The sequence below is a fragment of the Gorilla gorilla genome, chromosome 5 (genome assembly GCF_029281585.2).
Source record: "Gorilla gorilla gorilla isolate KB3781 chromosome 5, NHGRI_mGorGor1-v2.1_pri, whole genome shotgun sequence".
NCBI lineage: Eukaryota > Metazoa > Chordata > Mammalia > Primates > Hominidae > Gorilla > Gorilla gorilla.
In genome coordinates, this window is record NC_073229.2 from 55,675,400 (window position 1) to 55,700,834 (window position 25,435).

Below are 25,435 nucleotides of genomic sequence, written 5' to 3' on the forward strand. Positions count from 1 at the left end.
CTGTTAAGTGTATAATAGCATTATGTCTAAAAAATGTACATACTTTAATTAAGATATATTTTTGCTTAAAAATCAGCTAACAATCATCCAAACCTTCAGGGAAGCACAACTTTTTGCTGGTGGAGGATTTTCCCTTGATCAAGGTGGCGGTTGCTGAAGGCTGGGTGGGGGCTCTGGCAGTTTCCTAAAATAAGACAACAATGAAGTTTGCTGCATCAATTCCCTCTTTTTTATGAAATATTTCTCTATAGAACGTAATGCTGTTTGATAGCATTTTACCCACAGTAGAACTTCTTTCAGAATTGGAATCAATCCTCTCGAACCCTGCTGCTGCTTTATCAGCTGAGTTTATGTAATATTCTAAATCCTTTGTTATTTCAACAGTGTTTACAACATCTTCAGGAGTAGATTTAACTCAAGAAACCATTTTCATTCATTACTCATTCATTTCAATTTTATTATGACATTGCAGTGATTCACATCTTCAGGCTCTACCTCTGATTCTAGTTCTCTTGCTGTTTCCACCACATCTGCAGTTATTTCCTCCACTGAAATCTGGAACCCCTCAAAGCCATCCATGAGAGTTGGAATCAACTTCCAAACTCCTGTGAATGTTGCTTTTTTGACCTCTTCCCATGAAGAGGTATCACAGATGTTCTTAAGGGCAACTAGAATGGTCAGTCCTTCCCAGAAAATTTTCTATTATTTACTTTGCCCAGCTGTCTATGGCAGCTATATTCTTTTTTTTTTTTTTTGAGACAGAGTTTTGCTCTTGTTGCCCAGGCTGGAGTGCAATGGCGTGATCTTGACTCACTGCAACCTCCGCCTCCCGGGTTTAAGCGATTCTCCTGCCTCAGCCTCCCGAATAGCTGGGACTATAGGCACAGGCCACCATGCCTGGCTAATTTTTTTTTTTTTTTCATTTTTAGTAGGGATGGGGTTTCGCCATGTTGGCCAGGCTGGTCTTGAACTCCTGACCTCAGGTGATCTGCTCACCTCAGCCTCCCGAACTGCTGGGATTACAGGTGTGAGTTACCGCGCCTTGCTGGCAGCTATATTCTTATGAAATGTATTTCTTAATAAGACTTGAAAGCTGAAATGATTCCTTGATCCATGGGCTACAGAATGAATGTTGTGTTTGCAGGCATGAAAACAACATTCATTTCCTTGAACATCTCCATCAGAACTCTTGGGTGACCAGGTGTGTTGTAAGTGAGCAGCAGTATTTTGAAAGGAATTTTTTTTTCTGAGCAGTAGTTCTTAACAGTGGGCTTAAAATATTCAGTAAACCATCCTGTAAACAGATGTGCTATCTTCCAGACCCTGTTGTTTCGTCCCTGGAGCATAGGCAGAGTAGATTTAGCATAGTTGTTTTGTTTTGTTTTGTTTTTTGAGACAGGGTCTCATTCTGTCACCCAGGCTGGGGTGCTGGAGCGCAGTGGTGCAACCTCTGTCTCCTGTGTTCAAGCGATTTTCCTGTCTCAGCCACCTCAGTAGCGGGGATTACAGGTGTACACCACCACACCTGGCTGATTTTTGTATTTTTAGTAGAGATGGGGTTTTGCCATGTTGGCCAGGCTGGTCTCGAAATCCTGGCCTCAAGTGATCAGCCTGCCTTGGCCTCCCAAAGTGCTGGGATCACTGGGATCACAGGTGTGACCCATAATTATTTTCTTTCTTTCTTTCTTTTTTTTTTTTTTTTTAGTGGAGACGGGGTTTCACTGTGTTAGCCAGGATGGTCTTGATCTCCTGACCTTGTGATCTGCCTGCCTCGGCCTCCCAAAGTGCTGGGATTACAAGTATGAGCTACCGTGCCTGGCCAGGTGTGACCCATAATTCTTAAGGGCCCTAGGATTTTTGGAATAGTAGCTGATCACTGGCTTCAACTTAAAGTCACCAGCTGCCTTAGCCCTTAACAAGAGAATCAGTTGGTTCTTTGAAACGTTGAAGCCCGGCATTGACTTATCCTTTCTAACTACAAAGTCCTCTGTAGTATCATTTTCTAGTATAAGACTGTTTCATTGACATTGAAAATCTGTTGTTTAGTGTAGCTACCTTCATTCTAGCTAAATCTTTTGGATAACTTGTTCCAGCTTGTACAACAGCACTTGCTGCTTCACCTTGCATTTTTGTTATGGAGATGGCTTCTTTTTTTTTAAACTTCATGAACCAACCTCTGCTATCTTCAAACTTCTCTTATGCAGCTTCCTCACTTCTCTCAGCCTTTATTGAATTGAAGAGAGTTAGGCTCTTGTTCTGGATTAGGATTTGGTTTAAGGGAATATTGTGGCTGGTTTGATCTTCTGTCTTGATACTAAAACTTTCTGCATATTCGTATGTTCACTGGAGTAGGATTTTAAATTTCCCTTCAGAACTTTTTCTTTGCATTCACAACCTGGCTAACTGGCATAAGAGGCCTAGCTTTAGGCCTATCTTGGCTTTCAACATGCCTTTCTCACTAAGCTTAATCATTTCTAGTTTTTGATTTGAAGTAAGAGACGTGTGACTCTTTTCAGTTGAACACTTAGAGGGCATTGTAGCATTATTGACCTAATTTTAATATTGTCCCAAGAAAATGGGAGACAGATGGAGGAATGGCCAGTTGGCAGAGTGATCAGAACACACATAACATTTATTGATGAAGTTTGCTGCCTTGGGCTTATCCGTTGCACTCTGGATGTGCTGACCCCTGCAGTTTTCCAGAAATGTGAGAAACTTGACTGCATAATTTATGGTAGTGGGAGGCTGCGTTTGCATTCTCCCCTGATGCTATATGTTTTTTAAAAAGTGTTTGTTTATTTATTTTTTCAGACGGAGCTTCACTCTTGTTGCCAAGCTGGAGTACAGTAGCACGATCTCAGCTCACTGCAACCTCTGCCTCCCAGATTCAAGTGATTCTCCTGCCTCAGGCTCCCAAGTAGCTGGGATTTCAGGCATGCGCCACCACGCCCGGCTAATTTTTTATTTTTGGTAGAGACAGCGTTTCACCATGTTAGTCAGGATGGTCTCAAACTCTTGACCTCAGGTGATCCGCCCTCCTCGGCCTCCTGAAGTGCTGGGATTACAGGCATGAGCCACTGTGCCCGGCTGCTGTGTTTTTTTTAACTTAAAAAAAAAAAAAAAAGTTTGCTGGCTTGTATGGGCATAGTTTATGGTGTCCCAAAACAATGACAATAGACATTAAAGACACTGATCACAGATCACCATTGTAGATATAATAATAATGAAAATGTTTGAAATATTGCAAACCTTATCAAAATGTGAAACAGATATGAAGTAAGCACGTGCTGTTGAAACAAAGACTTGCTCAATGCAGGGTTTCCATAAACCCTCAACTTGTAAAAAGTACAGTACCTCCAAAGTGTGGTTAACTGTAGTGCTATAAAACCAGGTATGCCAGCCGGGCACGGTGGCTCATGCCTGTAATCCCAGCACTTTGAGAGGCCAAGGCAGGCAGATCACGAGGTCAGGAGATCAAGACCATGTTGGCTAACACGGTGAAACCCTGTCTCTACTAAAAATAAAAAAAATTAGCTGGGCGTGGTGGCACGTGCCTGTAATCCCAGCTACTCAGGAGGCCGAGGCAGGAGAATTGCTTGAACCCTGGAGGCAGAGGTTGCAGTGAGCTGAGATTGCGCCACTGTACTCTAGCTTGGTGACAGAGCAAGACTCTGTCTCGAAAAAAGAAAAAAATAAGGTATGCCATGTATAATTACAGTGGTCTCCCTTTATCCATGTTTTCACATTTTGCAGTTTCTGGTACCTGCAGTCAACCATGTTGTGAAAGTATTAAATGGAAAGCTCCTGAAATAAACATAAGTTTTAAGTTGCACACCATTCTGAATAGCATCATGACATCTCATGCTGTTCTGCTCTATCCTGCCCTGGTGGTGAATCATCCCCTTCTCCAGTGTAACCACACTATGTATGCACTACCTGCCTGTTAGTAGCTGTCCTGGTGATCAGGTAGACTGTCATGGTATCTCAGTGCTTGTGTTTAAGTAATCCTGTTTTACTTAATAATGGCCCCAAAGCACAAACATAGTGATGCTGACATAGTGTTAAAATTGTTCTGTTAATTATTGTTGTTAATCTTTTACTGTGTCGGATTTATAAATTAGGAAATCTGTTTGTATAGGAAGAACACAGTATATATAGAGTTCAGTACTATCCATGATTTCAGGCTTCTGCTGGGAGTCTTGAAATGTATCCCTCAAGGATAATGGGGGACTACTGTATATCATTGTGTGATCATAGATTTATAGAATGTTAGCGGTCATTGGTCTAAGTAGCTCACTTTATTTTAATGGGTGACAAAACCCAATTGCGACGTCCCACCTTCAAGCTAAGCCCTTTCTTCCCAAGTCATTGCTCTTAACACTACCCCTGTAGCAACTGTTTTTACCCTGAAGACAGAATTATAAAGTTTACAACAGTGGGAGGAAATATGTGTTGGACATTAGAAATTTATGATTACAAAGGCAATGAAATATGATACACAAAAAGCAATAGAATCTCTGGTGATTGTAGAACAGGAATACTTTAAGTCTTTTTGAGGCAGAGATAGAAAAGATGTACACTTGAGTTCCCTTCTGTTTTTTTTGCTGGGGGTTATAACCAGATAATTTTCTCTTGCAAACTCTGGTCAATCTTGTATTTTGTGATGAATAATTAAAATAGGAAATGAGTATTTTGAACTTTGAGCTTCACTTGTCAGTGAGCATTGGACTGGGAATAAGGAAAGCAGTTTATTTTCTGCTGTCGCCTTTCAACCATTCCTTATCTAGTTTCGTCGTAGGTGTGGTATGCTGACTCTTTCACAAACTCCCTGAGAATGGCCTAGTAGATTGATGTAAGGTATAAAATGTTTGGAATTTGAACGAATGAAAGATGTTGAAGTACAGATGACATTTAAAAAATATGTCAGTGACATTATGTATACATTAAAATTTTTCTTGTATGTGCATATTGCTAGATATTGCTTTCTCCTCCTCCATATTTTGTAGATGTTCTGTCAGTATTTTTATCTTACCTGAATGACATGAACAGAAATGTTGCATCATGTAGAAGTCTTTTTTGTTTTGTTTTGTTTTTGTTTTTGTTTTTGTTTTTTTGATATGGAGTCTCGCTCTGTTGCCCAGGCTGGAGTGCAGTGGCGCGATCTCGGCTCACTGCAAGCTCTGCCTCACGGGTTCACGTCATTCTCTTGCCTCAGCCTCGCAAGTAGCTGGGACTACAGGCACCCACCACCACGCCGGCTAATTTTTTGTATTTTTAGTAGAGACGGGGTTTCACCATGTTAGCCAGGATGGTCTCGATCTCCTGACCTTGTGATCCACCTGCCTCAGCCTCCCAAAGTGCGGGGATTACAGGCGTGAGCCACCGCGCCTGGCCTGTGTAGATGTCTTTTCCTGGATATCCTCCAGCTTCTAGAAGTACCTTGTGCTTTTCTTTCTCAGCCATACAGCTTCCTTGCTAGCCTGTTTAACCTTGTAGTTTGAACCCTTGTAACTCTATCATCTCCCAGGTTTATGTCTCATTTTCTGACAAAGAAAGATCTAATAATAATACTTTAGGTTATTTTTCATCTTTCATTAAAATTATCATGCCTTTGATTTAATTTACCATAAATATGGATAAATCAAAGCCTCTCTCTGTAAGCCTGAATTATCTTAATGAGAGTGGATGAGTGGATGAAGCAAAAATATTTGCCACTTGGGTAGGACAGGTGAATATTTAATTATTTTGACACACTTTGGGAAAAAGTACTCTGAGCTCCATAAATGTTTTTGTTCCCCCAACTCCACCTATTTTCAAAAGCAACATTGTTAGCCAGAAGAAAAATAAGGCCAGATAATACCTTATTGTTATCTCTCTTAAAGTTGTCATTCTGTTTAATTCTCAGATATTTGCTCTTGTACTAGATGGTTGGGAAGTTTTCTGTGTGTTTTCAAAACATGAAAAATGCCTTTTTTTTTTTTTTTTTTTTGAGACGGAGTCTCGCTCTGTCGCCCAGGCTGGAGTGCAGTGGTGCAATCTTGGCTCACTGCAACCTCCGACTCTCTGGTTCAAGTGATTCTCCTGCCTCAGCCTCCCGAGTAGCTGGGATTACAGGCATGCGCTACCACGCCCAGCTAATTTTTGTATTTTTAGTAGAGACGGGGTTTCACCATGTTGGCCAGGGTGGTCTGAATCTCCTCACCTCGTGATCTGCCTGCCTTGGCCTCCCAAGGTGCTGGGATTACAGGCGTTAAGCCACCGTGCCGGGCTGAGAGATCTTATATATATGTTCACCCATTTTGTCCTGATGGTAACTGCATATGCATATTTAAAGGTTATGGATTATATAAAATTATATGTAGTTTGTATATGCTCCTAATATAAATTTTAAAATGTTACTTTTTCCACAGTTATGAACAGATTTAAATTCTCCATGTCTGCACAGACATCAGACTTCAATATTTACCAAATTATTATTTAATATTTACCAAGCCGTTTTAAAAGTTATTGACCATGGTTTTTCAGAGGATATCACATTCATTTTTTTTTTCAGCCTCCAAGTTTTTTGAGATAAAGCACTTTGAAATCTGTAAATGTTGCAGTCACTGGAAAATTTATCCCAAGCCACAAGAATTCATTCATGTAACATTAGGAGAGTTGTCATCATCTTGACGTCATTTATGATCTTCCTCACATTTCAAGGCTGTTACTGCATTGCTTTCTAGAAGATCTTCAGAGGCCTTCTTCAATGGCAGCTACTATTTGTAATCACTCTCCAGAAATAAGTATTAAATCTGTGTTTAAAACTGAATCCTCCCCTTTTTATAAAACTAGTTTGTTGTAGTAACCATGACAAAGTATCCAATATTAGAGTTGGCTTGACATCCTTCCATACCTCAGTGTCCCTGACTAGTGATGAGAACTTCACTGTCTCAGCCATTTCACAGACTAACTGGAGAGATGCCTCTGGGACTGTGACTCTAGATTCCTCTTTTGAAATCCCAAACACCATTCCTTTCCCTGGGCATGACTGCATGCTTGGATTTCTCTTTCTCACTTCCAGGTTTTTTTTGAAGCCTTTTTTTTTTTTTTTTTTTTTTTTTTGGCCCTTGTTAGTATTTAGTATAAAATAATTGGTGTCTGCCTCAAAAGTAAGGATTTAATTGTAAAGCAATTCCTTCTTTCTGAAAGATAACTTTAGGGAAGAAAACCTTATCTTATGTTTGGGGATATATAGTGGGGTAGTTGCAATCATTGTATATATTGGGTGTGTTAGAGTTGATAGCCTCATTAAGTTTCTCTTATGTGGAAAAATTATTTGGCATTTTAATTCACTTCACTGTGTTTTTTTTTTCTCCTTTTCTACAGGGGCTTTCATTCATATATTTTAATTTTTCTTGTTCTTCTTTTGACTAGTTTATTGATGGCCATGCGTCATCTTGTCTGTAATTGTTAGATGGTGCTGGACTAAACTTTCAGTAATATATACAGGGCCACAGATGATAATGGGACTAGTTTTACATCTATACACTATAACTTTTAGTGCAAGTACTTGAAACACACAAAAATCGAGGCATTTTGCTCTGCTGTCCTTGAATTTGGGCATAAAATGCTAAAACCACTGCTAATTACAGTAACCCACTTGGAATCTAAATTGTCACATTAAAATTAGTTTTTAAAGTGAGCAGGATCCATATTGCTACATTATAGAAACTAATACCCTTATTAGCAGCTCCATCTTCTCCATTGTAATATTTCCTTAAAAAGAAAATTTGCAGACATGGTCTGAATGATTTAGAGTGATGTGTAACAGTTTGGACAGGCTGGTTGCACCCCTGAAAGCCTCCTTTGTCATTGCCAGCTAGGATGTCATCTGTTTGAACTGGTCTTTTTCGTGTTTGCCTAGGGTGAGTAGAGAGTGGTGATTTAGTAGAGCTGTTGGCTGCTTCCTGGCTGCTGTAGGAAGTTAGTTTTTCTGGCTATATGTGTATGAGGCGGGAAGCAGATTGTTAGTAGTCTTTAATATTCTAATTTTACCTCTGAGAAAACTGGGATGACTTTTAGAGTGTAGTAGGTATTGTGGTTTGTTTTTCCCTTCCTTTCCTTTACCACCCCACTCCTCGCCGCCTTCTCCTTCTCTTCGTCCTCTTACCCATCCCTCCCCTTTCCTCCTTTGTCTGGATTATTAGAAGAGGTTGAATTCGGAAATGTGACTAATTTTTACAGATTGTGTTTTTACAGACTAGTTTTTAGAAATGTGACAGTTTTTACAGATTGACTCCCTTCACTGAAGAAGGAACTTTCTTTGTAGTCTAGATTTTTTTAGTTTTATGATACATGTCTAGTGTAGAGAAGTTCAGGGACCATAGGATTGGAAGAGCTTGGTATACTTACGTGCTGGTACTGTTTTTTTCCTACTTTTCTCTATTTTTCTTGTGCCCTAGGTTTTTCCTTCCAGTTGGGTTAAAAAAAAAAAAAGTTGTTGAGGAACATTGATATGGTGAAAGAGTTGTTTTTTATTTCCATATTTATATTAAAATAGTTTTTTGCATGTGTATGTTTCTCTGAGTGGGGAGAGATAGTAGTCTTGTGTATGTGTCAGGAAAATATTATAAATAAGATGTTTCTAGAATTCCCAGAAATTAGGACTGTTACTAGAATTCCCCAAGATGAATTAGCATGAAGGCTAATTTGTCATTAAAACATTGATATCCTTCAAAATTGAAAAAAAAATTTAGAAGAAACATTTAACAACATAATCATTTCTGCCATCAAGTAAAAATTAAAAAGTGCAACAGTGTTGGCCAGGTGCAGTGGCTCATACCTGTAATCCCAGCACTTTGGGAGGCTGAGGCAGGTAGATTGCTTGAGCTCACTAGTCAGAGACCTGCCTGGGCAACATGGCAAAACCCCATCTCTGCAAAAAAAAAAAAAAAAAAACCAAGAAAAAAACCCCACACAAAAATTAGCTGAGTGTGGTGGCATGTACCTGTAGTCCCAGTTACTTGGGAGGCTAAGGTGGGAGGATGGCTTGTGCCCAGGAGGTGGAGGTCACAGTGAGCCGAGATCACACCACTGCACTCCAGCCTGGGCAATAGAGCCAGGCCTTGTCTCATAAATGAAATATAAAATATAAAATAAAATAAAATAAAATAAAATAAAATAAAATAAAACGTTGTTGGCAAAGATGTATTGAAAATAGTATGTAGAACTTACCTGGAAGGTAATTTTGCAATATTTACCAAAATCATACTTTTTCATCTAGTAAGGTCTCCTTCTCAGAATCAGTCTTAAAGCCATTCAAATACAGATTTATGATTAAAGATTTAAGTCCAAAAATGCTCATTATAGCAATATTTATAATAGGAAAAATTGGGGAAAAACAATTATACATCCAACAGTAGTAAGAGTGTGACTACATTATAGTATTAGTATGTAATGGATTGTCACAGAGCAACAAACATGTTTTTGAAGAATATTTAAGGCATGATAAATATTAAATGTAAATGTAAATTGAAAAAATGATATCTGTAGATTTTCATTATGCATTTCTTTATGAAATTTTTATATATACACAAAAGAAAATAGTCATGCATTGCTTCATGACGGGGACATATTCTGAGAAATGTGCTGTTAGTCGGTTTCATTGTGGAAACAATGTTGAACATCATAGAGTGTCCTTACACAAACCTAGGTGGTATAGCCTACTCCACACCTACACTATATGGTGTAGCCTGTTGCTCCTAGGCTACAAACCTGTAGAACATGTTACTATATTGAATACTGTAGGCAGTTGTATTTGTGTATCTAAACATAGAAAAGGTATGGTAAAAATGTGGCATGAAAGATAAAAAAGTGTACACCTGTCCCAGGCACTTACCATGAATGGAGCTTACAAGACTGGAAATTGCTCTGGGTGAGTCAGTGAATGAGTAGTGAGTGAATGTGAGGGTCCTAGGACATTATGTTACTGTGGATGTTATAAACACTGTACACTTAGGCTACACTAAGTTTATTTTTAAAATTTTCTTTAATAATAAATTAGCTTTAGCTTACTATAGCTTTTTTACCTTATAAACTTTAAAAAATTCTAAACTGATGACTCTTTTGTAATCACACTTAGCTTAAAACACAAACACATTGTATGGTTACACAAAAATATTTTCATTATATCCTTATTCTATAAGTTTTCTTTATTGATTGATTGACAGAGTCTCACTCTGTTGCCTAGGCTGGACTCAAAAGTCCTGGGCTTAAGTGATCCTTCCTTCTCAGCATCCTGAGTAGCTGGGACTACAGGTGCATGCCACCAGGCCTGGCACCTTTATTTAAAAAATATTTTATTTTTTGCTTTTAAAGCTTTTTTGTTAGGCCCCAACACACAGACATGCACACAGTTATCCTAGGCCTGCACAGAGTCCGGAGCATCACTGTCTTCTGCTTCCGCATCTTTTCCCACTGGAAGGTCTTCAGGGGTAGTAATTGGTATGGAGCTGTCATCTCCATGATAACAATGCCTTCTTCTGGATACCTCCTGAAAGAGCTGCCTAAGGCTGCTTTACAGTTAACAACTACTTCTTCCTCTTCTTTTTTTAGTAAGTAGAAGAATTACAGTCTAAAATAATGATATAAAGTATAGTAAATACACAAACCAATCACATAGATGTTTATCATTTTTTATCAAGTATTGTGTACTATACATAACTGTATGTGTTAGACTTTTATGTGACTGGCAGCACAGTTGGTTTGTTTACTGTGTTGCTCTAACACTACAGCTATGATGCCATTAGGTGATAGGAAGTTTTTGGCTGCATAATAATCTTATGGGACTTCTGTTGTGTATGTGAACTGTCATTGATGAAAGTATCATTATGCAGTGCATGACTATATGTAATGTGTATATATGGTATGAAGCATAATAAAATGAACACCTGTGAACATACCATACAACAACCAATACTGTAAATATAATAAATTCTGAATTATGGATATCTATCTAAAAAAAGTATTTCTTATTTTGGGGAATTATAAATGAGTTTTAGTTTTTACTTTTTGTTTTTTTTTCTACATTCTGTTCAAGGGGTATGTATTTTCAAAACCAGAACATACTATTAAACATTATTAGAAAAAGAAAAAAATTTAAGCAGATTTCTCACTCCGTGTCATTAGAAAGAAACTTTTAAAAGTGTCTGCCACCTGTTATATTCTGAGTGACAGATCATGGCCAGATACATAGGATGACGTTATCTACCAGCCATAGGTAATGCATTGTGACAGAGCTCCAGAAAGATGACAGGCTGACAGCCACAGGAATTGTGGAGAACCTGTCTTCTAGCTGGTGTTTGACCTCTACAAAATACATTTCAAATATCTACTTAAGTGCTTTTTTTTTTTTTTTAAATGGTTCAGGCCTTCAAAAGAGATTTTATTTCTTCATTTAACAAGCATTTATTGGGTACCTGTTAAATACCAACCAAGAGTGACCAAAGGAGTCTTTGCTCTTATGGCACTTACATTCTAGTGGTGAAAGATAGCAGGCAAACAGGCATGTGGTGAGATATCAAAGAATGATGTGTTGTGAAAGAAGAAAACAGGAAGAGGAACTGATTTAAATTGGGTGGTCAGGCGACAGGAGTTGTAGCTCACACCTGTAATCCCAGCATTTTGGGAGGCTGAGGGGGGAGGATCACTTGAGCCCAGGAGTTTGAGATCAGCCTGGGCAACAAAGTAAGACACCGTCTTTACAAAAAATAATGGACTGATGTGTGCCTAGAGTCTTATCTGCTTGGGAGGCTATAGTGGGAGGGTGGCTTGAGCCTAGGAGGTCAAGGCTACAGTGAGCTATGATTGGGCACTCTGGTCTGGGCAATAGAATGAGACCCAGTCTCAAAAAACAAAAAATAAATAAATAAATTGGGTTGTCGAGGGAAGGCCAGTGAGGAGGTTTGAACTAGGATATGAGCAACAAGAAAGAGACAGCATTATGGTGATTTGGGGGTACAGGGAACAGCATGGGCATGAGCTCTACAGCGCAGTCGGAGAACAGAGAAAAGGCAAGCGTGGTTGAAATGTGGTGAATGAGGGGGCAGAATGATAAGAGAGCAAGAGGGGAAGTAGGCATAGTCAGATCACAAGGAGACTTCCAGACTTTTTTTTTTAAAAACTTTCTCCAGGTAAAAAGTTTGGATTTTATACTCAATAGGAAATTGTTGGATAGTGTTAAGCAAGAAAATAACACGCTCCAACTTGTTTTAAAAGATGACCATAGCTGCTACGTGGACAAATCATTGTATAGGGTCAAGAATGGGAATGAGAAGACCAATAAAAAGCTATTTACAGTGGCCTAGGTGAGAGTTAATGGTGGCCATCATAGAAGCATTAAGGAAGGAGAGGAATACATAGATTTGAGATCTATTTGTAAGTAGAACTAATGCATCTTCCTGAGTGTTGTATCTGTAAGACTACAGGAAGGACGGGAATCAAAAATGGTTTCTGCTGGACGCGGTGGCTCACGCCTGTAATCCCAGCACGTTGGGAGGCCGAGGTGGGCGGATCACCTGAGGTCAGGAGTTTGAGAGCAGCCTGGCCAACATGGCGAAAACCTGTCTCTACTAAAAAATAGAAAAATTAGCCGGGCGTGGTGGCGGGCACCTGTAATCCCAGCTACCTGGGAGGCTGAGGCCGGAGAATCGCTTGAACCCAGGAGGCGGAGGTTGCAGTGAGCTGAGATCATGCTCCTGCACTCCAGCCTGGGCAACAGAGCTAGAATCCATCTCAAAAAAAAAAAAAAAAGGTTTCTAGATTTTTGATGTGAGCAACTGGGAAGAAGGTGTTTCCCATTTATATGAGTGGAAAAGATGGGTCAGGCAAATTTGTGGGAAATACTGAGAATTCTAATTTGAAATACTAAGTTTGAGTCAAACGTTGAGATGTCAAATAGGCAGTTAGATATGTGAGTTTGGAGCAAGGTAAAGAGATTTGGGATTGAAGGTAAACATTTGTGCGTCTTTCGTGTATAGATACAGTATTTTAAAACCATGAAAGTGTGGGAAATCACTACCAAATGAAAAGTAGAGGTAATGAAGACTGAGTTTCTGGACCTCCAGTTAAGGGTCTTTGCAGGGGAGGAGCAGCAGCAAAGGTGGCTAAATGGGAGCAGTTGTGGTGGAAGAGGGTTGTTTGATCTGGGATTTGAGTGACATGAAGGTATGTGAAGAGTGTTCCGGAAAGAAGGATGGATCTAGCTGAATGCTACTGAGAGGGAATATGCTATGATCGGATACATAACCCTTGTATATTAGTTTTCTGAGGCTATTGTAACAAATTACCACAAAATTGGTGACAGAATAATAGAAATTTATTTTCTCAAAGTTCTGGAGACTAGAAGTCCAAGATCTGGGAGGGCTTCCTTCCCTCCAAGGTGGCTCTGAGGGAGAATCCATTCTTCACCTCTTCCAGCTTCTGGGGGCTGCCCCAGCATTCCTGGGCTTGTAACCCTGTTACTCCAGCTTCTGCCTCCATCTTCACGTGGCTGTTTACTTTGGGTGTCTTTCTGAATTCCCTTTGCTACTCCTTTGCAAAAATGTTCTTTGCCTCTCTCTCTTGTGATGTCATTTAGGGTTCACCTGGATAATCCAGGGTAATCTCATCTCAAAATCATTAATTGATTTGGAAAGGAACCTCCATCCCCTGAGTAAGGTAACTTTGGGATTAAGACTCAGTATCTTTTGGTAGCCATTATTCAACCTACTACCCCTTGGTTTTAGAAACGTGGTACCCATTGGAGAGCTCAATAAAAGTAGTTTCACTGCTCCAGTGAAACTTTACCTTTCATGCTTACTGTCAAAAAGAGAGCTCTGTTGTCTGTTCCAAGACCATGCAAGTTGATTACACTGCTTTTTGTTAGGTAGCGAGTAGTTGTATGCCTGTGATTAGCTTCAAGTTTCCCATGTTCAACATGAGAAAGGATCAAAGTTCCCGGAAGTCTCTGCCAGTTCTTTTGGATTCAGTGTTCTTGACCCATGTGATCCAAGCTGGCATTGTTTAGAATGACCATTATTTCGGTAGCCAAAGTCTGGTTTATTTTAGATTTAAAACATCTCTGTTTTGAGTAATAATATCAGTAGTTATATTATTTCTTTTATAACCTGATTGACAACCATGTTGCTGAAAAATTTCTATCCAGAATGTGGAATGGATGTCATTTAGGTAATACATAGGTATGGTAGGCATTTTAAATACATAAACTATCTGAAGAGAGATCAAGGAACTCTGAGAAAAAGGCCATTTTGCCATTTTTTTAAACCAGGTTTCTGAAACTCAGATGTTAAAACTGGCACACTGGTTGCCAAGTTATCCTCTGAAGGCTTTGCATGATTCCTGCTGGACAATTGGGAGTAGCAGAGGTTATATGAGTTATATCTGGCTTTTTGTGGCATTGCGTGGACAAGAGATAGTGACCACATCAGAAGGGCGCCTGCTTCTCTGGCAGGGAATTCTGGCCCCTTCAGAGAAGTTGAGTGGGGATGGGGCGGGGGGGGGACGATCCCAATATTCTAGCAATAGAGAATGTTCTGCAAACCGCAGATGTGTGTATACTGCATCCATACTAGTCATCTCTTTAGGATGGAGAGGCGCCTCTAGTTCAAGTTCAGTTAGTTAAAACAGGCATGTAGGATTTTCTTCATTCTCACTTCTTCCTTGCGTTGGAACTGAAATGACTGGGAATCTTGGGTTGTTTTCCTATATGCCTGCAGGGTCAGGGAGAGCAGAAGTTGTGCTTCTTCTAGATGAGAAGCTTTACTTTTTCAGGGAACTAACTTGATTTCCATAGACATTCTCACAAACCACCAGAGTGCTGGTTCTGGACTGGTATATGCCCCTCAGCTTCTATATTGGGGCAGAGGCTGAAGTTTGGCATGATGAATAGAATACAGGTGTTGGAGTTAGACCAGATTAATTTGCTTACTAGTTCTGTAATCTTCGGCAAGTTACATACCCTCTTGGGACCTCTGTTTTCTCAATGGTAAAATGGGGTTGAAGGTATCTGGTATTGTGCCTGCCACATTATAGGCATGTAATAAACGTTAGATGCTACCATTAACACACCTCTTTATCTTTTTACTCATCTTATTCACTTATTGATACTTAATTTTCCTCATTGCTGTTGTGTTTATATTAAGCAGGATTCTAAAGGAATATCTACTTGTTGACAGCATCTTTTTTGGGAAAGAAATAATGACCCCTTTTCCCCCATCTTGTGACAATTGCTGTTAGGTCTTCGGTTCCAGCACATGGGGCAAACAATCAGCATCAGAGAATACTTCCTGAGGGAGGCTTGCTTTAATTGTAAAACATAGTAAAGAGGGCAAAAGAAGGTTGGCTTATTCTATTTTTAGGGGCAGTTCTGGTCAAAGGCTCAAATATTGGGAATGGAGTTGCTGAGGAATGAAGTTTTAAATAGGTCAGCTTGCCTAACATAGAGCACTCCAGGAGGTCTTTGGAAGGAAGAGCTGTTAAGAATGAGTCCGCTTGGGAGAGGATCAGGAAGGGAAGCAGTGGTGAGATGAATGTAACAGAAAAGTCATTATTATTTATTATTATTATTTTTTGGAGACAGAGTCTTGCTCTGTTGCCCAGGCTGGAGTGCAGTGGTGTGATCTCGGCTCACTGCAACCTCTGCTTCCTGGGTTCAAGCGATTCTTGTGTCTCAACCTCCCAAGTAGCTACAGACGTGTGCCACCTCTCCCAGCTAATTTTTTCTATTTTTAGTAGACATGGGGTTTTGTCATGTTGCCCAGGCTGGTCTTGAACTCCTGAGCTCAGGCATTCCGCCCACCCCTCAGCCTTCTGTAGTGTTAGGATAACAGGTGTGAGCCACCGTGCCTGGCCAGAAAAGTCATTATTGATTGCCCACCTTGTAGTCCCTAGGGTGCTGTGCTGTCAGGTGCTGTGTTGTGAACAAAGGATGTTGGGTTGGCCTTTGGAGATAGCTTACACCCAAGGTCAGATATTTTTCTGTAGTTCCTAGCTTTGTGACCTAGAACAGTCTGCCCACCTATGTAATGGGGATGAGACTGTATGTCTTTGATTTCTAAGACCCCCTTCTAAGTTGAATAATGCCTTGGCAGAGGAAGGGGTAACATAGTGTTCCATTATTGGAACACTAAGCATGTGGGAATTATTTATATCCTGCTCAAGGTCATTGCCCTGGTCTCACTGCAAAAATTCAAAAAATTCCAACCTCTGGCATAAACGGGTTAAATTATTCATCGCTTGTAACCAATTCTAAGGTATTTCCTTGTTATAGAAATGCTAATATGATTTTTTTTTAAAGTGCGTTTTAGAAGCAAAACAATATGGTAATACCCATCTTAGTGATGTTGGGACGATTAATAAGATAATGTGTGCGAAATGCCCATCCAAGTTAGTATTCAGTGAATTGTAGCTATTATTAATGGATGAAAGGACATGAAAAATAATTTGATTGGCGTATCTGAAGAAAGAATTTTAAACAAGAAGGTCATAATGTGACTAGGATCTGAAATAGGAAAGATCAAAGTTCAGCTAATGTTATAGAGATAAATGACTGTGTATATGAGGAGAAAGTTTTACCCATTTACGAAGTCTTTGTGATAACTTCATATATTTTTCTGTATGAAAAGAGGGAATGTGGTAATCATATGGTTTAAATTGACTCCCATACCATCTTCTGGGCATTTTATAATGTTTCTGAACTTGCTGCTATATAAGCTGCTAATATACGCAATAAATAAAAGCAATTTTACAGGTAAAAAATACCTAATTTACAGGTAAAAAATAAAAATAAAAACCAAGTGTTTATATTTTTGTTTTTTTTTTAATTTTTATTTTGTTGAGGGGGGAGTGGTGGCTAGCTAGGGACTTGTTATTAATTTATCAGTTTATTAGTTCAGTTGCCTGACCAGAAAGTTCTTTGCCTACATTTCTGACATCTTATGTTTTGATTAGAGTGATATGGAGTTTTTAGCTCTTCTTTCTTTCTTTTCTTTTTGTTTGCCCCAGGTCCAGCAAGACTATGAATCTCTGTTCCAAATGCTTTGCTGGTAAGTGCAGAAAAAGGGTTTTTTAATTTACTTTCATTTTTCTTTTTTTTTTTTTTTTGGTTGTTTTTAAGACTAAATCATTTGACCCTAAAGGATTTATGCATGGGGTTTTGTTTTCTTAGCTTGTGTGAGAAAGCAATTTCACCTTACCAAGGTGCTTCATATATTTGTCTAGGACGGTTGAAACAGTCTTCCTTGAATGAAATCCTATCTCCTATGTACTTGCACCAAACAAACTTTCCTTGGTTTACTGTTGTTGGTATACAGTAGAACTGTAAAAAATGCGTGTGTTTTAATAGGGTAGTAGATACTCATTGCTCATCTTGACTTGAATGATTATTGGTTAATGTTGCTCTATCAATGAGAATGTAACAGAATATTTTCATGCTAGAGTCAGGAAGAGAATCAAGCTGAGTTAGCCCATCATCAGATCCATCATAGAGGCTGCCATGGTGTCTCACGCCTATAATCCCAGCACTTTGGGAGGCAGAGACAGGAGGATTGCTTGAGGCCAGGAGTTTGAGACCAGCCTGGGCAACATAGTGAGACCCTGTCTCTATAAAAACAAAAAGCCTCCTGCAGATCCCTCATTCAAATCACCTCGGGTAAGTCACGTAATCTCTTTGGACCTTAGATTCATCATTATAAAATGAAGGACTTGGGCTTGACATGTGCCAAGGTCCTTTTCTAGCCCCAGAGGTAATTGGTTAACTTCTGGAATTATGACTCCTTCATGAAGTTGAAACTTTTAGGTCTTTTTTTTTTTTATTTTTACTTTTTAAAAAACTTTCTATCTAGCGATCCTATATAAATAAGTCTTTGCTAATTAGGATATGTTTAACTTTCCTTCTTTATTCATTTTGTCAAAGGTAAACAAAGCTGCATAGTAGCTAAAGTTCTAAGGACAAGTTTTAGTCAGTAATACACTTTTGCAATAGGGCAGAGAGTCCAGTATGAAATGAAGTCAGTGTCGATTTGCAGAGATGACTGGGAGTTTTAAAGGGAGAATGGCAGGGGACTTGGCAGGGTGGATAAACGGAATCTGTAGACTCAAAGAAGTGAAGAATTTAAAAAGATTGGTAAAATATGGTGATTAGGCCAGCTGTGCCTGTTAGCTGGCACTGTGACTGGGGAATAGATACCCTATTTTTCCTGATGGTTACATTTTTAAAGGAATGGCTTTCAGGTCCTTGAGAAAGACACTCCTGAGTTGTAGGAGTACAGCTCAAAGGGACAGAGGAAGGATTCACAGTTGTAAGCCCTTTTTAGTAAATGATCTAAGAGGATAGTTAGGGCCTATCTTCAGATGCTGGCTAGAACAAACAGTAGATTCTTTGGCAGCCTTGAGCTTTAAGAGGCAGACAATTTAAGAGAGGCTGGGGTCATCCTAGGGAGGTAACCTTGAGCTGTTAGAAATGTTAGTATTTAAAATTAGCTGGACGTGGTGGTGTGCACCTGTACTCCCAGCTACTCGGGAGGCTGAGGCAGTAGAATTGCTTGAACCTGGGAGGCAGAGGTGCAGTGAGCTGAGATTGCGCCACTGCACTCCATCCTGGTGACAGAGTGAGACTCCGTCTCAAAAAAAAAAACAAAACAAACAAACCAAAAAAAGAAATGTTAGTGTGTGTAAGTCTTTTAATGTGAAAGGAGGGAGTGGACCAAATTATTTGTTTTGAGAGTCTGTAGTTTTTAAAGGTCCAGGTTGAGGCCTGGTCCAGAAGAGGGCTCAGAGGAGGCTGGCTAGATTTTTATTAAAGAGATTTTTTTTGTTGTTGTTAATTTTAATCTATTTATTATGCTATTTGGGCAAGGAAGTAATCATGGTGTAAGCTTTAGACCTTTACATTTGTGCCTAAACTAGGGGTTAGATGGGAAAGAATTGGGGAAGCTGACAGCTTTTATAGGTTCAAAATTTGGAATTTGTCAGATATTTAGGTTTTTAAAAGAAAAGAAATATTGGTGGGTTTTTATTCAGCTTTTAGCAGTATTTGTGCCATGTTAAAGGACTGTATTCGGGCCGGGCGCAGTGGCTCACGCCTATAATCCCAGCACTTTGGGAGGCCGAGGTGGGTGGATCACGAGGTCTGGAGAGCGAGACCATCCTGGCCAACATGGCGAAACCCCGTCTCTACTAAAAACACAAAAATTAGCTGGATGTGGTGGCCCGTGCCTGTAATCCCAGCTACTCGGGAGGCTGAGGCAGGAGAATCGCTTGAACCTAGGAGGCGGAGTTTGCAGTGAGCCGAGATCACGCCACTGCACTCCAGCCAGAACGAGACTCTGTCTCAAAAAAAAAAATAAAAAATAAAAGGACTGTATTCTGCTTCTTACCTTATGTATCTACAATTACAGATATGAAGAAATGTTTCCTCACTGATGAAAGGTTAACTTTATAGTGAAGACGAAAGTAGCAGTGAGACAAAATGTATACAGGTTGAGAACCCCAAATCCCAAATCTGAAATGCTCCAAAGTGCAAATGTTCCAAAATCTGAGAAAAACAAATCCCAACACTTCTGGTCACAAGCATTTTGAATTAGGGGTACTCAACCTGTATTAGATTATATATTTGTCCCCACATGGAGACCCCATTGTAATTTAGTAAAGCATGGCTTTGGGAGAAGGCCAGACACCTTTGAATAATAAGGTGGTTCACATCAAATACTCCTGAGGAACTATCTTGTGCCCCTAAATGAATACAAAGTTAAAAAAATTTAACTATGAAGCTAGAGTTCAGCCATGGTCTTTGTGTTTCTTTGGACTTGTTACAGTTTTACTTTCTGTGTTTATAATTATCTGTCTCGTGATCTGTGTCTATTTACATTTTATACAGCCTTGCCACTTTTGCTTTTATAAAAATATTAGGACATTTTCAAGTATCTAAAGAAAATATTCGCTTCTCTCTATATTTTTTACCTACACACTACTGCTTTCTCCAGTTGCATTTGCGTGGCATGACTAGTTAATATCCTGTCTGCTGAAACAGAATTTTGTGTACCTTTAGAAATTCAAAAGAAAATAGATCATTGAACTTTAAAGGTACATTTTTGGATGTCATCTCAGTATGAACATAAGGAGAGTATAGTGAATGCAGTATTACAGAAGAGCCATGAGTTTTACAAGACAACATAAAGATTATTTTGGCCAAAGCCACTGTGATCTTAAAAGACTCTTTTTAAAGTATATTGTAAAATGTACAGTGTACTTTAAAAGATGGAAAAATCACTTTTTAAATAGTTATTGTTTGCCACTAGGTTAAAAATTTTCTTTTCAAGATTCCTTTTCAAAATCTATGTGGTGACAAAATTAGTTTGTTATAACTCGTTTACATAAAATTGAATGAAATGGGAAAAACATCTTTAAAATCTTATCGAGAGAATACGTTGTAGGTTAGGAACTAGGGGTGTGTGTGTTTACTTGGAGAACTGTTTTGCTGCTGGTGAAATATTCTGCTAAGTGGTGAGCACACACCTGCCCCAATAACCATCATTACTTAAGCTATTTCTCCTTTATAAAATGTTCTTGGGATGTTTGAATTTAGAGGAAAGGAATAAGAAAGGAGAAATGAGTATATGCAGAGTGACAGTTGCTAAAAGCCATTGAAATGTTAGTTGCTGGTAAACTATATATCAAATTATAATGCTTCTGTGTATTGTTAGAATGAGAAATGTTTGTATCAGACCTTTGCATGTATGTGGAAGAGGGCCCAACCTGGCTGGACTGGGTTTGCTAAAGACTCGAGGCTCAACCAAAATTCCTCTCTTTGAAATGAGAGAGGTTTTTTTGTTTGTTTGTTTGTTTATTTTTTAAACTTTTTGACAACTATCTTATCATTAACCCTGGTTTGGCCTCTGTTACCTTTAAAGGCTAAAATCGTTTAAGACTGTTTAAAGGATCTGTCTCTCTCATTTTTTTTTTTTTTTTGAGACGGAGTTTCGCCCTTGTTGCCCAGGCTGGAGTGCAGTGGCGCGATCTCTGCTTACCGCAACCTCCGCCTCCCGGGTTCAAGTGATTGTCCCGCCTCAGCCTCCCAAGTAGCTGGGATTACAGGCGTGCGCCACCACGCCTGGCTAATTTTTGTGTTTTTAGTAGAGACGGAGTTTCTCCATGTTGGTCACAGTGGCCTTGAACTCCTGAGCTCAGGTGATCCGCCCACCTTGGCCTCCCAAAGTGCTGGGATTACAGGTGTAAGCCACTGCGCCCGGCCCCCCCTTTTTTTTTTTTTGAGATGGAATCTGGCTCTGTAGCCCAGGCTGGAGTGCAGTGGTGCCATCTCAGCTCACTGCAGCCTCTGCCTCCTGGGTTCAAGTGATTCCAAAGGACTTTTCTTCACGAAGACATTTAAGTATACTTCTTTCTCAGTCTTAAGAGAAAGGCCTTGACCTAGAAACCTTTATCATCCAATATTTTCTATGCCAGGATAACTAGGACACTTAAAGTAAGTATTCTGGGGAAGCACCAGGAAGTGATTGACTCAAGTATTAGGATTTGAGGTAAAATGGACTTAAATTGCTCGTCTACATTCTCTTTATCTGAGGTCATTTAGTCTATTTAAAAAAAAAAAAAAGTCCAGGCACGGTGGCTCACACCTGTAATCCCAGGACTTCGGGAGGCCCCAGGTGGGTGGATGGATCATTTGAGGTCAGGAGTTCGAGACTAGCCTAACCAGCATGGTGAAACCCTGTCTCTACTAAAAATACAAAAAAATTAGCCGAGTGTAGTGGTGCATGCCTGTAGTCCCAGCTACTCGGGAGGCTGAGGCAGGAGAATCACTTGAACCCGGTGGGTGGAGGTTGCAGTGAGCTGAGATTGTGCCACTGCATTCCAGCCTGGGCAACAGAGTGAGACTCTGTCTCAAAAAAAAAAAAAAAAAAAAAAGCAGAAGTTAATCTTACCATACTATATTCTCTCCATTCCTGTAAGAATTCCTATTTGTTATTTTTCTACCTTCCCCGTCAATCCCCCTTTCACATATTCTGTATTTTCTTTTCTCAAATTACAATTCAGTATATTTGTTTGGAAATGTGGATCTATATCTCTCAAGTCTAAGACTATTGTATAGGTAGAGAAGCCTGAAATTCCTGGAGTTTGCATAAGGATTCTCCCACCTTTTAGTTGATTTATAATTCTTCCCAGTCAAGAGTGTTGATTATATTATTGCTAAAGAAAGGTTTTGCTTAACATCTTTGCATTTTGAAGTTGTGGAGACTTTCTAAACTATTGAAAAGGATGGTATGTAAGCACCCTGGGACACGAGTTATCAATTGATTTTGCCACAAATCTTTCTGATTATCAGAGCTGGTCTGAGGATCTCTTTTGGCCTAATTTTGGCTTTTCTTACCCCCTTGATAATATTCTACCTGTCATACTATCCTTTCATTAAATATTTTTATATTGTTTTATATATGATTTTACTTAAATAAGTAAATGAATATAAAAAGCAAGAAAATTTTATGACATAGTTATGGCAAATTAACATTTATTGGTTGAAATACTACCTCCTAATGCAGTTTTTCAAACTGGGTATTGTCATTCATTAGTGGGTAGACAATTTAATGGGTCATGATTAGTATTTAAAAAATTCTGAGTAGAATAGAAAATATCAGTGTATTGCACATAGTAAAGTTATTTTGTGAAACCTTTGTTTGACTTGCATTGAGTTGAAAATAATGTGTAATGGGTTATAATGTAAATATGTGTATATTACTATTACGATTTTAAGTTTGAAACCCAGTGAGTTGCAGGAGTATGGCTTTGGGAAATCTTGGAATCTAATTTGCTTTGTAAAATAGGGAATATTTCATTTGTGTCTTCAGGCAAGAGGTTAATAGTTGATTTCTTGTGATCTTTGTCAGTTCTGAGCTGTTGAGTAGTTTAGAAATGAAGCTTAAACTAGACCCGATAGCCTACTACAGTGTTAAAATACATATGAAAAGTCAAGCATAGAGTCTAATGAATATTCCTGCCTCTTACAAAGGTAGAAATGATACTGCCTATGGTATTTTTTTTTGTTTGAGTGCAAATCCAATTCATGAATTTGTGCATTTTAGTTGACCAGTGTTTAATATTTAGGAATAGTTAGTACCTAATTCATGATGACCTCTTGTTCTAGCATATTGAAGGCCAGCTATCATTAAAGCAGTGCTTTTCACAGAATGGTTTTGCTGACCTCCTAAATAGAAGTGTGGATGGCAGAAGCATCAAAGAGGATGATCACAAGTGGGGAAGGCAGAAATTTTAAAAGAACTGACTGAAGTAACTCCTCTACTAATGTGACACCATCTCTATCCCCCACAAACCCTTGGAAATACTAGTTTTGGGAGAAGAGAGGAGTATGGTGACTAGAAAGTAGCTATAACCTGTTGATCATTGTATACTTTATAAGGCAGTGAGTCAGAAGATACGTTTAAGAAATGGAAGGTTGTTGGAGTAGCTCTGATGACAGATGCTTATCATAAGGCAAACTTAATATATGTTCCACAGTGTACAGAATACCACTTGGTCGGCGGACTTTTAAATGTGTGCATACTTAATTTTTAATAAACCGTAGACATGGTATATTTAAACATACTGTTTCATTTAAGACTAACTTTTAAGAAATTTGCTATCACGTGGTTCACATATGATGTACAAGTGTATAGTTGCGTGAGATAAAGCTGGAAGATGACATGAAAAATTTAATTGTGGTAGTCTCAGAGTAAGAGTAATTGGGGAGCTTTAAATTTTAATTTTGTCTATGTTTTCAGATTTAAATATTAATGTAATTGCACAAATTACAAATGTTTAAAAAGTGAAGTGAATTTATACAATCTAGAAGTGGTTTGTTTCTTTCTGGAATGAGCAAAATAAAATTAGCTATCGCCTGCAGCATTGGGAATCTAAGTGTTGACATCTAAGGTGAGTGATATAACAATGCTGGGCGCAGGGTGAAATGGTAGATAAACCAAAATGCTAACATTTTTCTTGAAAGTGACTTGAGTTTCATGATAGTTCCAGAAGAGGATAACAAATTCCCATTTCATACCAAGTAAATTAAAATATTTCCTTATGAACTTGCAGCTTAGTGGTTGCAGTTACATACTAATCTCTTTCCTGCTTCCATTTCCTGTTAGAATACCAGAGTAAAACTGGTCTGATTCTAGTCACTTTTGAAAAGCAGAGTTGTAGGTTACAGCTGAATTTTGAGGCTTTACAGTAAGAGGAACAGAGTGAGTCTGACAAATTTTAAGCTCATATATTTTCCTTTTAGAAATGTAGGAACTCTGCACAAATAATGTAGAAACAAATTACCAATTTCAATACAAAAAATTTTGCAGGATAGTGGAATTTGTAAGCTTGTCATACCTTGATTTTTTGAATTCACCTTTTCCCAAAAGAAAGCAACTGTTGGCCAGGCACAGTGGCTCATGCCTGTAATCCTAACACTTTGGGAGGCTGAGGCGGGCGGATCATGAGGTCAGGAGATCGAGACCATCCTGGCCAACATGGTGAAACCCAGTCTCTACTAAAAATACAAAAATTAGCTGGGCGTGGTGGCACATGCCTGTAATCCCAGCTACTTGGGAGGCTGAGGCAGAAGAATCGCTTGAACCAGGGAGTCGGAGGTTGCAGTGAGCCGAGATCATGCCACTGTACTCCAGCCTAGCGACAGAGCGAGACTCCGTCTCAAAAAAAAAAAAAAAAAAGCAAAAAAAGTAACTGCTGCTCTTAAGACGAAGTGTTTGAATAGAGTATTTCTGTTTTTGTAATCTTTTTGACTTGATTGCTTTTGTATACTCTTTGATTTCTTCTAAGCCAGACACCCAAGAGGGATTTCTCAAATGTAACACACACACACACATTTTGGTCATGTGTTTGTTAAAAGGGGACAGCTCAACTTACCAGGCTCTTCTTAACCATTATGTGTCTGTTGGTAGGTATCTGTTGGATGGTTGGGTGTCTGACATTCAGAATATCCACAAACCCACCCAGAAGTAACAAATGTTAATGTTTTGCCTTTTTTCTTATCACACTAAAAAGGGCACTAAAATGTCACAGTTTTCTTTTACCCTAGTCATCATCTTCCCATCTCAGAGACAACTGCTCTCCTTCTTATCCTTGTATTTACACTTTTTATTATGAATGGGCATTTATATAAATATTGTTATGATTCTGTTTTTAAAATGTTTAAATGGTATTTTGTACTAGTCTACAACCTGTATTCTTTTAAATAATGCTTTTAGAAACTAATCATGTTGACACGTTGCTCTTGTTCATTTTAACTATAATATTCCATTATAATTAATGTCTAGATTTACCTAGAACAATCTCCGTTTATGCATTTTGTGCCAGTGAAAATACTAATAGTACCTCT

General features: G+C 38.9%; 1 protein-coding gene across 3 annotated transcripts in view; it reads left to right on the forward strand.

Annotated features, from left to right (window-relative positions):
• Positions 1–25,435, forward strand: part of ZFAND3 (zinc finger AN1-type containing 3) — a 340,077-nt gene that overhangs the window by 98,111 nt on the left and 216,531 nt on the right. For all 3 annotated transcript variants that reach the window (XM_031012033.2, XM_031012034.3, XM_031012035.3), the window contains exon 2: positions 17,044–17,084. In XM_031012033.2, coding sequence (XP_030867893.1) covers positions 17,044–17,084 — 41 coding nt within the window. The remainder of the gene's footprint in view (positions 1–17,043; positions 17,085–25,435) is intronic.